Genomic DNA, 12,951 nt, shown 5'->3' with positions numbered 1-12,951 from the left:
TTTTATTGAATTGTCAACAACTAATGAACCAGACAGAAGTGCCTTCTTCTGCTATAATTTTCCAAGACCCCTCTTCCCATTCACTCCCTACCCAAACTCCTCGCCTGCCCCCATCACTCAATCTACAAAAGGAAGAAATAGAAAAGGGGGGGATACAAGACCATTATTTTATTAAGATGCATTTTCGTATTTGGAGGGTTATGGTGTTTTTAAAGTCTTCCTTCCTTGTGTGTGTCTGACCATGGAAACCTAAGCATGCTTACTCAGAAGTAAACCCTTCTGAGTTCAATGGGACTTACACTTGAGTCTAGTAAGTGTGTTTAGGATTTCAGCCTGAGTGTACTTACTCTGCAGTGTTGGATCTGCACACACGAAGTCAGCTATGGTATGAAACAAAAGTTACCACTTCCTTCCTTGACTGGTGTTCTGCACCCATGGCAACTACTACATGATCGGTAGCCAGACAGCCAACAAATGCACCTGTTGAATGTCTGCCTGGTATTTTTTAGAGTCAAAATTCTATTTGGAGAGGGGGAGGAGTGTCAGCCTTACATGAAAATGAGCGATATGTGGTTTTTTCCTGGAAGATGTGGCTATATAATTTTAAGGGTTGTGTGCCATGCTAGTCCTACCCAGAGTAGACCCGTTGAAATTAATGTACACGGCTAAGTTAGGTCCATTAATTTCCATGGAACTACTCTGAGTTGAAAAAAATGAGTGTCTGTGTGGTGTAGCGGTTACACACTGGGACATCAGGGTTCAAATCCACACATAGCCATGAATCTCACTGGGTGAGCTTTTCTTTAGGGCAGGAATAAGGAACCTGTGATCTTCCTGATGTTGTTAGACACCCGGCTCCCATCAGCCCCAGCCAGCATGGCCAATGGTCAGGGATCATAGAAGTTGTAGTCCGTCATCATGCAAGCAGCCCGCTATGTCTCTCAAGCCAGGGCGGCGGGGGCGGCTGCCACGGCTCACTTTGCATGTTTTCACACATTCACTTCACGTCACTCGACGGCTCATCACTCACGTGAGAACAGTCTCCATAATATTTGGTGCGAGCCCCCCGCCCCGGTGTGTGGAGTGTTGATCTGACAGGCTGTTTCGCACGCCTCGCTTGCAAGTAAGCAGTTGCATTATTTATTTCATTTTATTTTCTCCTGCCAGTGCCTGGAAGCTAATTGATCTGCTTTCCTGATGTCTGAGAAACACCAAGGGTTAAATCGAGTGTGAGCTCTCCGCCCTAGAGAGGCTCAGGAAACCCGGCTAGAGAGAGGGGATGCATTAGCCAGGGCACCTTCCCGCTCCTCCTCTTCCCAGGATCAAAACTTGGGATTTGAATTTTAATAAGGGGGAGCTTTGCCTCTGCAGGGCTGTAGATCTTCAACAGTGGGGCTCTGTCCCGCGGGGCTCAGCTAAGAAGCACCTCTGAGTGAAAGGATTGGAGGAGCGCTTGATTCAAGCTGAGCACAGGGAGATCGAGCTGCAAAGGAGCCAGGGCAGAAACATCTGCAGGCAAAGACAGGTTGGAAGAGGCTTTGGTGTGGTGTGTGTCCGTTTCCAAAATGTCTCTGTAGGGTTAACTCTGAATGAGAAAACAACCTCCTCTGTCTGGCTGTCTTCAGAGGTTGTTCTAGATTTGTAATTATTTCTATACATACAGTATAGAATGGGTAAGATGATGATACAATCAGTTATTTTCTTACATCTGTACCTGTCTACCGGTTGATAATCAGTCTGTACTTGTAGTAATGTGTATCCAAGGCACTCAGGGCAGGATATACAGTCGTAGGAATTCTTTTGACCCTCACAATAACCCTGTGAGGTAGGTCAGAGACTTGGCAATTGACCTAAGGACACGTAAAACAGAGGTTCCCAAACTGTGGTCCAAAGACCATCAGTGGTCCATGAGCTTCATTCAGGTGGTCCATGGTGTGTCTATAAGAATACAATTAAAAATCATATAGCTTTTAGCACAGCCCATTACAATTGCTACAACAGGCAGAAAAAGTATTAAGTGGTCTACCAAAACCACCAGCAACTGCCAAGTGGTCTGTGAGGGTAAAAGGTGTGGGAGCCACTGACCTTGGGGATTTCTTGACTGAAAAGGAATCTGAACTGATTCTCCTTGCTCAAGGCAGATACTCTGCCTCCTACATCTGATGCCATCCATGTTCACAGTCAAATAAGTGAAGTAGTGCTTGAATCTTGTCAGAAGAGGCAAGCCTGTGACTCGCCCAGGCCCACATGGGGATTCTGAGTCTGGATTTGGACCCAGAACTCAGAAGTAACATTGTTCCATCTCTACCCTTCTACCTCTCCCTTTTATTTACTGTTCTTCTCTTCTAAATCCCCTTGCTTGCAGCTGCAAAAGATGGAGCCAGGTTCCAGTTTTGGAGAGGTTTGTAGGGAGCCTTTACATCCCTCCATAGGACTTGATGCGGGTGGGGAGGTGACTCTTTTTTCAGATTTCTTACCTCTCAACACCCTTCAGCTAACTTATTCTACTCATAACAGAAATAGTTGAAAAGTGCCTTTTTGTACCACCCCTTCCATCCATGCTTATGGGCAATGTGGAGATTCCTTATCTACATTTCTGTATGGAGCAAAGGAGTGACAGCATTTCATTCAGATTAATCTAGAGACCACAAAGGTGTGATTTAGCGGGTGTGGCACCAGAGGATTAGGGCAGAGGGGTGGGGGTGTTGAGGGTGATGATTCTGGATTATCCCCTACCCCAAGAAAAACATGTTGAGGTGGGATGTGGGAAAACTTGGAGGCAGAACTCTCTAACTCCTTTTGAGAGAGTGTGTCCTGGTATGTGTTAACAGTCAGGGTGGTTGCAGAGGGGTGAAAAGGACTGGAATGCTGCCATCTTTCCAATGTAAGATGATGGAATGAAGGGAGGATTTTAATCCAAGTTAATGATTGTGAGCAAGGGAAAGGATGAGGTATGGCTTAATCGAGGTGGATTTTGTACATGTAACATAAATAAGGAAGTTACAGCACTCCTAAAGATTCTCTTTCTTGCTAATTTTTTCATTCCACCTTGGTTTTGGTTCTTCAGTGCAGTTTCACTTGCACCTTCTTGCCAAGCTATCCAAGGTAAGTAGATGAAGGCAGAGAGAGAGAGAGAGAGAGAGAGAGTGCCTCTCAAATAGCATGGAGGTACAGCTCCTGCTAAAGTCTGAGTTTATCTAGCCTTTCCATTCTGTTAGCATCTGAGGATTTAAGGGGTGAGGGATTAGGAGACCCCCAGAGAGTCAAGAGTTGTGGGGGAAGGGCAAGCAAGCCCTGTGGATGCCGATTCTCTGCAGAATGTGTTTAACTCCTGAGCCGATTAAGGGCTTGGCTTATCCCTGCCTAGACCCCGCACAAGCATATCTCAGTTTTCTTTCCAGAGAGGCTGTCTTTTTCCTCCCTGCACCAGCCAGCCATCTTCTGAGGCCGTGGTTTCAAATAAAGGGTTAGTACAAAAATGCCCTAAAATACCCTGCACGCTCCCCTCCCTAATATTTCCAATGCCCCTCTTTGCTTGTAGTATAAGATAGTGGGACATGGTTAAGAATTTTGTTGGAGTTCTCTTCGCTCTCCCCCCCCCCCCCCGCTTGCATCTTATATTTGCAATTATAACTGTTCTTTCAGAAGAGCTGGTCAAACTGTGCAGCACTTTCCAGATCCCTTCGGTCCAGTTCAGGCTCCAAATATGGCTAACAATGTTTTTAAGAAAATAAAAAAGAGAGCTTTAAATATATGATTTGTTTTTTTTAAAGAGGCTTAATATTAAAAGCAAAAAGGATCTCTGTTAAGAGGTACATTATATGTACATTTGGTTTTTGAGGGACTGTGGGTAGAAGGGGAATCAAGATTGCATAATTTCCAGCCAAATCAAGTGGCTTTCAAAGGTTCCAGGGAATCCTAGGGATTCTTGGGAGCTTCTTGCGGGTTTCTCTCTGAGATCAGTAATGGCGGACAAGCCTCCTTAAAAGGCAGCTGGCTCACCACCATGAATTAACCTCTTGCAAAGTCCAGAGCTGGAGATTGTTGATTCTGTTATTGGGTATAAATTCATGCCTGGGCAATGAGGAGCCCCATAGGCATTGCTGCAGCTGTCTGAACTGTTTTGTGCACCCAAAAATGTGCTTCAGAATCCCCAGCAGACAAATCAGTGTGGGATCAGTTGCCTGAAGTTAAAATGTTTGAAAATCACTATGTTGTGGGGAAATGTTCTCCCCCTTGCCCATCTAAACTCTGTTTCCTGCGTTTTTAGCTGAAATTACTAACACCATCTCTCCCTTTTTGCTACATACTTTGTTTCTTAATATAGTTGGAGCCATTTTAGTTTGAAAAATGGAAATGGACTGCCTTCAAGTCAATCCCGATTTATGGCGACCCTATGAATAGGGATTTCATGGTAAGCGGTATTCAGAGGGGGTTTACCATTGCCTCCTTCTGAGGCTAGTCCTCCCCAGCTGGCTAGGGCCTGCTCAGCTTGCCATAGCTGCACAAGCCAGACCCTTCCTTATCTGCAGCTGCCTGCTGGGGGGCAACTGGGCTTCTTGGGACTATGCAGCTTGCCCACAGCTGCACAGGTGGCAAGGCATGTAACCCCTGAGCCACTCACTATGGGGGTGATCTTTAGCTGGCCCTTGACACCCAGGAGACACGAGTGGGGATTTGAACTCACAAACTCTGGAATCCCAGCCAGGCTGTCCTCTCCACTGTGCTAATTTAGGTGCGTACAGATCTGACTTTGACTAATTTCCTTTGTTTTCGTCTTCCCTCAGGAACAAAGCTGTTTGGATGGGAAACCTGTTGGCTCCAGGTTCAGAAAGCCATGACTGTTTGGTTACTTGAGTGGGCTTCTCTACCCAATGCACATGGTGGGAGATGTGAGGTAGCCTGAGATACTGTTTACAGCTAGAGAGTGGACTTTTCTTTTACCTGATTTGAGGTGTAAAACACGGAATTTTGACGGGTAGCCCAGGCTTGAGCATCTGCATTGAGAGACAGCCAACCTGAGAAAGACAAGATGGCGGATGTGGACCTCCTTATGAGGAAATAAATTGAGATCCACACCTTGTGGAAATGGAGGAACAAGCCCGAAAAGGATCCGAATCAGGAGGAGGAACTGGGGGATCAGGAAGAGCCAAGTTTCTGGTCCAGTCTAGTAGTGCCCAGGATCTGTCCCGATGGACAACACCACGCCAGGAAGCGATACCCCAACGCTTGGAAGCCCAGTGGCAAGAGTACTTGAAAACAGTGCAGTACGCTTCTTCAGGATGGGGAACAACACCGCGGCCAGACTTGACTTCATGGGATGCCTTGGCCACCTTTGACCGTGTGGTTGGTGCCTGCCAGTGGTCTAGAGAAGGGATGAGCCGCCTCATGCCCTCTCTCAGTGCTGAAGCCCAGCAGGCCTTGAGCAGCCTGAATACCAGAGACAAAGGGGACCACGGGAAGGTGAAAGCTACTGCCCTGCAGGACAGCTCCAGCGTCGCTGAGACCCAGCGCCAGCGCTTCCGCCAGTTCCACTACCAGGAGGCCGAGGGGCCTCGCAAGGTCTGTAGCCGGTTACGGGAACTCTGTCATCGCTGGTTGGAACCGGAGAGTCGCACAAAAGAGCAGATCCTGGAGCTGCTGATCCTGGAGCAGTTTTTGACTGTCCTGCCGAAGGAAATCCAGAACCGGGTCCGAGAACGTGGCCCCGAGACCTGCGCCCAGGCGGTAGCCCTGGCAGAAGGTTTCCTTCTGCGGCAGCAAGAGAGCTTGCAAAGTGAACCACAGGTGAGTGAGTCGAAAGCAAGCAAATTGGGTCAGCTGCTCTGCTGCTCAGCAGCCCTTTCATCCTCCAGGTTTTGCATTAACCGCTGCTATTGCACCATTTTAACCATGATTTTTTTTTGGGGGGGGGGGAGGGCAGAGGTAGGGCCTTCAGTGTTAATTTTCATTGTTGTTTTAGGGCTCTTGCTCATTTCAGGGGACAGCCATGAATCTCTCTGAAGGCCAGCGGGCTGCGTCTGATGCCAGACAGGGGCATCTTGCCACGGAGGCCAGGCAGCAGGATAACGGGAAAAACAACTTGCTGGGTAAGGCTTTCACATGTGCAGCTGCTCATAGTCTGGTTCAGCAGAGCTTAAGGCCACAGCTTATGGGCCGTGCCCAATTTGGGTGTCATAGTTCAAGAAGGAATTTAGACCAGTAGGAAAGTATTCAAAGGAGAGGTGTGAAGTTCTAGAATTTTGCCATGAATGCTACATTCTAGAAGGGATAGCTTTGTCACTCTATTGTAGTAAAAAGGTTAAAGACTCCTGAGATGTTGCAAATTCAGTTGTGGCCATCAAATTCATTGTGGCATGCTCTTGTGGCAGGGGCAGCTAACTTGTGGCCCTCCAGAATTTGCTGGTCTCTAGCTCCCATCATCCTTGGCCACTGGCCATACTGGCTGAAGCTGGCGGGAGTTGTAGTTCAGTGAAACTGGAAGGCCACCATTTCCCCATCCCTGCTCTAAGGAGATGCCTCAGTTATCATGCACAATTTGAGCCTCAGTCACAGTCAGCTTAATGGAAAATAAGTATTGTTTTGGCTTCCTCTCAAATATTTGTTTGGGCTAGGACTTCCTCTGCAGCGTGTAGCTTGGCTTAGTGGCCCAAGTCATATGACCTTAGTTCAGATTATTTTTTCCTCAAGGTTACTTAAGCTTTTGTTGGTGGAGAGGTGAGGGGAGAGAGCTTTGATGGAAGGCCTTTGGATGATTAATTTGGTCTTTTCTATGATTCTGTTAATTCTGCAAGAGTGCCATACCCTGGGCTGTTTGTGCGCCCTACTAAAACAATACAAATTTATGACTGGCCAATCAAACATTTGCACCATGAATAGTTTATCAGTATTGTATTTATAAATCATGTAAATTAGCCCACTATGAGCTATGCATGGAACTGAAGCCCTAACCCCTACGGACACCAGAAGTTATATTCAGCCAACTCTGGCTGATGAGATGTTGGCAGGAAAATATGTATTTTGTCCCCACATTTGCAAGCATACTTTTAGTCATAAGGGCTAGAAATTTGCTTTTAACATTTTTTTCAAAAAATGAAATGCTGAGCGTCAGGAAATTTGACTTCTGTACTTGCCTAATGCTCTGCATTTCTTCTGCACTTCCACAGAATTGCACCATATATACAGTCCTGGCCAGAAGCAGAATGAATAGTGCTGATGACATACTTAAACACACATTGTTTTAATCTATAATGTTGGTCACATTTGTGCATTGAGCAACACTAAGATGGCCTCTCGATTTCTCCCCATGCCCCCCCCCCCAATCTCATAGGTGCCAAGTTTACAAACAGAACTAGTGGTCCATTTCAGCATCAAGGGGCCAAGGAAGAGGGAGCATGTGCTACTCCCGGGATGACTCCCAGGAAGGAGAAATCTCACATCTGTATTGATTGTGGAAAATGCTTTGCACGTCCATCTGATCTGGCTAAGCATGAGAACATCCACACAGGCGCAAAGCCCTTTCGTTGCATGGAGTGCGGAACAAGATTTAGTCAGTTGTCTCACCTGACCAGACACCAGAGGGTTCACACAGGGGAAAAACCACACATGTGCACTGAATGTGGTGCATCGTTTGCCCAGCGAGCTTCTCTGGTTAGTCACCAAAGAGTCCACTCGGGAGAGCAGCCCTATCGCTGTTCTCACTGCCAGCAGTGCTTCAGCCACCAGTCAGCGCTGAAGGTCCATGAACGTATCCACACGGGCCAGAAGCCCTACATCTGTCTGGAATGCGGGAAAAGGTTTGTCTCCTCCTCCACACTCAAAATACACAAGAGAATCCATACAGGAGAGAAGCCGTTTTCCTGTGCCGAATGCGGGAAACGATTCATTCAGCGCTCCAATCTTATTTCGCACCAGCGAACGCATTCTGGAGAAAGGCCATTTTGCTGCGGTGTGTGCGGAAGAAGGTTTAGCTATCCATCGGACCTGACCAGGCATCAGAAAATCCACACAGGAGAGAAGCCGTTTCCCTGTGACGAGTGTGAGAGGAGGTTCACTAGGTTCTCCGATCTTCTCATACACCGGAGAATCCACACCGGGGAGCGGCCGTATCGCTGCCTTGAGTGCGGAAGAAGATTTAGGCAGAAGAGTGCCTTGGTAACACATCAGAGAATCCACACAAAAGAAAAGGCTGCAGAAAACAGCAAGCCTTTATCCACAGAGTCACAGGCAAATAGCCAACTGAAAGTTAGTGAGACTGAAGACAAGATAGACATTCCAGATAAAGAAAAAGAACGAAAAGGATGCATCAGGAACCTAGAAAGTACCAGTCTCGCCTTCTCTTCCCAGCTCCTGACCCATCACTCCCTCTCAGCCTTACTAAGGGAGGGAAACTCTAGAGGCTGCGAAGAGGTTTCATCTTGGTCTGGTAGGTCCCATTCCTCCTCCAACACTGACCCCTCTCAAGAATATACTTTGATTGACTTTTTGGGGAAGAATTTAGGGTGGGAATAATTTGGCTCATCCTTACCCCCAGTGATTTTGCTACCGTGACAGATTATTGGGGCATTTGGAAAATATCGCTTTGCCCTACAGTGACTAGAAAACGAATTCCAGGCCCAGTTCCTTGCTTTCTTCCCATTTTATCCTGAGAAGTCAGAGCAAACCTTGTTCAGAGAAAGTCGCTGGCTCTGCCGATAAGACAAGTGGGAAGTTTGTTCAGAAGAAGTCACTGGCTCTGATCATAATGCAAATGGGAGATAGCTCCATGTGCTGTCCTAACTGTTCCAAGGGTGGAGCTGCAGCAGAGGCCTCCAGTGAAGATGGGAGCCTTGGGGCTGATCTGTGCCATTATGTTTCTCTGCTGATTAAGTAAGATCTTTGTGAAAAATAGAGATTAAGGGTGTGTCCACAAGTGTTCTCCATCTTGGGTTTCTTGGCACACAGTTGAACATTCAGGAAGGAGGAGCCTCATGCTCCAAGTCAGAAGATGGTTTTGTCATCATGTGTTCCATGTGAGTTTAGCAGTCCAAAAAGCAATCCAAATTCATATAGAAAATTTCATTTCTTCTTGTAATGAACATCTACTGACAAGCTCTGGTTGAAATTGAGATGTGCCCAAGGGGCCCTGCTAAGGATCACCTCTCATCTGTACTCCCCATTGGTTTTCATTGAGAGCCTGGGGATGGATTGTGGTTCAGGACAATGTGAACATTTACTGATTGGGGGTGGGTGGGGAGTGGGCTCTTGCCGGAGGCAGGGTGGGATATAAATCAAATCATAAATAAATAATAAATATATAAGCCCAGGGACTCTTGCTTCTGGGCAGTTCATGGTTTCCAAAGCTGCACGTGTCCAGTCTCCATATGCGAGGAGCAGGTGAATCTTTTTCCATTAATGTGACTTGTCTTTTTGTTAGTTACATGTGACCATTTTTAGTTCAAAGTGATATGGCAGTTATTGTGTATATGTATCTATCTTATTTTGGATGGAATGTACATGGGATGCATGTCTACTTGACAGTGCATCCCATTAAGTTCCATAGGCCTTACTCCAAGTTAAGGGGGTCCAGGATTGTAGCCACAGGGTAGGAGTTGGCCTGAGTGTGTGTGAGAGAGAGAGAGAGCAGAGGAAGCAATATGGAGGTAGTTGGTAATGGCCCAACCCATTTGGGAATTGTCATATCCAGTATTTAAAATGGGCATGTCTTTATATAGTGATGGGCACACAAAAAGCATCAGACAAGGGGCTGCAACTTTTATCTGTATGAAATAGGTAATTTAAGGTCAACTCTGTTGGGTGACAGATGCATTTCTCTTCACCTGTTAGCATTGTCAAAGGTGACCTATGTGCATTTGTGGGACAGGAGCACTGCATAGCCCCATGTACTAGATGTGGTGTCCTACTCCCCCCCCCACACACACACAAGCAAACACAGGGAGATCTATATGTGGCACCTTGTTTGCATATCTGAATTCCTATTGGTGGATCAGGGCAAATGATTCATATTGAGACATCTGTATACCAAGATCATCCATGCACCACTAAGCATCACTTGAAAACTAATAATAATGGCAACTTTCTAATACTGCAACAGAAGGGAAAGTGTCAGAAACAACATCAGAGGTGATATCTGGGAGATTCTGTTTAAAAGTCCAGCTGTGTGCACATGCCTCATGCATATGGGTAATGGGGCTCATTGGATTAGCAGCATTAGGCACAATCTGAAACTGGTCTGCATGTTCAGTTCCCTGGCTCTTGCACTGAATTGGCAAACCACTTTTAAAAAAAATAGAATTTGAAAACTGGTTCTAAAATTTAGTGGGGAAATCGACTGAACAGAACCCAGATTGAAAGTACTTCCTGTCCAACTCTCTCCCACTCCCTCCCCAATGGGCCTGGCATATGGGTACCTCTGCCAAAAGTGAACAAAAGTGTTTTAAATTGGCAGCTTTTAAGTTTAGTTTGTAAATAATAATAAAAGCCAATGTTTAGTTACCCAGCTGGAGTTCTTGTTCCCTGTTTTCAGCACCATTGCTGACTTGAGCGCTGAAAAAGTTTGTGCATTGTGAGAACAGAAATAGTTAAGGAACGTCTTGAAGAAATATACCTTCCAGAGGGCTGTAACATATTTGGACAGCCCAATCGCTTACTCAGAAGTAAACTGGAAACTTAGTTCCACGTAATTTGCTGAACTCCAACTCCCATCATTCCCAGTAATTGCCACCCTGGACTCCTACTGGGAGAAAGGGCAGGATATAAATTTAATAAATAAATAAATAGTAGTTGCTGGGACTGATGGGAGTTGTAGTTCAGTAACATGCCCACACCTGACCTAAGGCAACAACTGTGCAAAGGGGGAGTTGTGTTTGTGTCTGAAGTGACAGTTTTATGTGTGCTCAATATATGCCTGTCAGCTGAACATGCCAATTCATGCTGGCATGGGCTCTTGTTGACATATGCTCATGCTCTAGTAAATTTGTTTTAGTATTTTAAGGTGTCACAAGACGCATTGTGTTTGCTAAGGCAATTCAAGTTAAGCATTTTAAATCCTACTCAGTGCTAAGCAAAAAATTTAAAACAATCTATGCATATTTACTCTGCAGTTTTCAATGGAATTTATTCCCAAGTATGTATGGGTAGGATTTAGCTGAAATAGCTTTTTTTGACGGCAGTGAGACTTTACAGTGTCAATCCTATATTGACATCCTGTGAATAAGCCCTATTGAGCACAATTGGATTTATTTCTGAGTAGACATTTATAGGATTGTACTGTAAATGTGCTTAACATTGGCTGGACTCTTTACTTCCTAGAATCCAGCATTAAAATTTTGCATTAGCTCCAGATCAAACTGGAAAAATGCACATTTTAGATTTTTAGGTGACAGCACTGTAATTTTTTTTAGGAGGCTGAATTATCACAATCTGGGATATTTCCAGCTGGGTCCCTTGGGGCCCCAACCTTCCCCAGGCCCCGGCACACACACGCACGTTCTACCTACCTACCTTTCCCTTGATGAATGCTGCCTGCGCTATGCGTGCATGCATGCCATCAGCCAAGATGGCGTCCGAGGTTTCCCTAAGGGGCTGATTCATCTGCCGCTGTCTTTGGTTGATGGTATGCATGTGTACTACACATGCACATCCCTGCCATCAACCAAGATTGCGACGGGGCATTAGCCCCTTAGGGAAATGTCAGCTGCCGTCTTAGCTGATGGCAGGCTTGCGCCCGCAGCACAATCCACATTTACATCAAGGGAGAGGTAGGTGGGGCATGCATGTGGGCATCGGCCTGCATGGCAGAGGGGAAGGTGCCTGGGAGCTCTCCCTTGCGATCTGCAGCAGGGTCGGGAGCCAACACTGCCGCACATTGCGGCAGGGAGTACTAGCCACCAACCATAAGGAGGGGCCCTTCAGGGGTCTGTTGGCTGCCCTCTGGCGCTGGCCCTGTTTCCACAAATACCCTTTACTTATGAATTATCAGGTCCTTTAAAATAAAAATGACTGGCTTGGAGGAGGAGAAAGAGAAGAGGTGAAACTGACTGGCAAGAGGAGGGGGTGCTGGTTTTGGCAGAAAAATAATTGCAGAGTCATACAGAGTGTCCACAAATTCTTGGAATCGCTGTGGGGCATGGTTAATTGCCATTGGTATAAGTGCTGTGTTTTTAAACAGTCTGTTGTGATCTTAGGCTTTATTTCAATGATTAAACTCGTTTGGTTTACACAGAAATCAGTTGTCTTGCTCTATCCAGCTGGGTGGTCGATATTGCGATGGAAAAGGAGTTATAAGTGGAAGCGTAAAGCACCCTCTTCCTGCACACCTCTGCTTCAAATTGAACCCTCCCAACACCACTTTGCAACAAATGGTATGTGAACTGATGTGTGAGCTCAGTTGCCACACTTGATGTTCTATGTAAGTCCCTCTGAGAGTCTTTTTTTTAAAAAAGTGAGGAAGAGGGGCCAGCCTACAAATATAAACAAGCAGCCCATTCCTACACAAAACCAGTATGTTCATTACCTCCATGCTACCTAGATGCGCCTTTTCTTGTTGCCTGTTTAAAATTAATGAAACAAGTGGGTTATTTTTGAATTTTGCTTTCAAACTTTTCTTTAGTGGAATTATAATCTTAATAATAGAAAGCTATACACCATACTCCAGCCTTTCCCTACCTTTCGGTCCCCAGAAGTTGTTCAACTACAATTCCCATCAACCCCAGCCAGCATGGCCAATGGTCAGGAATGATGGGAATCATAGTCCAGCAACATCTGGGGACCCAAAGGTGGGGAAAGGCTGCTCCAAGCCATTGGTGGCAGAGGAATCCCCTATCTTCCACTCTTTAACTCATCCTGCCAGCTACTGATAATAGGCAATAAGCAGGCATGGGATCCTCATCTCACAGGAGGATTCCTCTAGCAATGTAGTAAGGCTTGCATGCTTCCTAAGGCAATGCAGGA

General features: G+C 46.0%; 1 protein-coding gene across 4 annotated transcripts; it reads left to right on the top strand.

Moving 5' to 3' along the window:
- Positions 1-1,322: 1,322 nt before the first annotated feature.
- On the top strand, positions 1,323-12,226 carry LOC133365810 (zinc finger protein 397-like). 4 transcript variants are annotated; one of them, XM_061588082.1, is made up of 5 exons: positions 1,323-1,525; positions 4,328-4,414; positions 4,788-5,787; positions 5,981-6,089; positions 7,331-12,226. In XM_061588082.1, exons 3-5 carry the CDS (start codon positions 5,089-5,091, stop codon positions 8,509-8,511), a joined length of 1,989 nt encoding a protein of 662 aa, XP_061444066.1. In that variant the 5' UTR covers positions 1,323-1,525; positions 4,328-4,414; positions 4,788-5,088; the 3' UTR covers positions 8,512-12,226. The 4 variants fall into 4 exon arrangements, with proteins under 4 accessions (XP_061444066.1, XP_061444062.1, XP_061444064.1 ...); XM_061588078.1 differs by having other exon boundaries at positions 5,963-6,089; XM_061588080.1 differs by having other exon boundaries at positions 1,323-1,546; positions 5,963-6,089.
- The last annotated feature ends 725 nt before the right edge of the window (positions 12,227-12,951 follow it).

This window comes from Rhineura floridana, chromosome 11 (genome assembly GCF_030035675.1).
Source record: "Rhineura floridana isolate rRhiFlo1 chromosome 11, rRhiFlo1.hap2, whole genome shotgun sequence".
Lineage (NCBI taxonomy): Eukaryota > Metazoa > Chordata > Lepidosauria > Squamata > Rhineuridae > Rhineura > Rhineura floridana.
The sequence above is the reverse complement of the archived record's forward strand: the minus strand, read 5'-3'. Positions and strand labels throughout refer to the sequence as shown.

What these genes read in the sequence shown, in the direction of transcription:
- LOC133365810 (XM_061588078.1), top strand. Translation starts at nt 5,089, where the DNA reads ATGGAGGAACAAGCCCGAAAAGGATCCGAATCAGGAGGAGGAACTGGG. An exon ending in GCTTGCAAAGTGAACCACAG is followed by an intron (nt 5,788 to 5,962) that starts GTGAGTGAGTCG and finishes TTGTTGTTTTAG; the next exon opens with GGCTCTTGCTCATTTCAGGG. An exon ending in CGGGAAAAACAACTTGCTGG is followed by an intron (nt 6,090 to 7,330) that starts GTAAGGCTTTCA and finishes CCAATCTCATAG; the next exon opens with GTGCCAAGTTTACAAACAGA.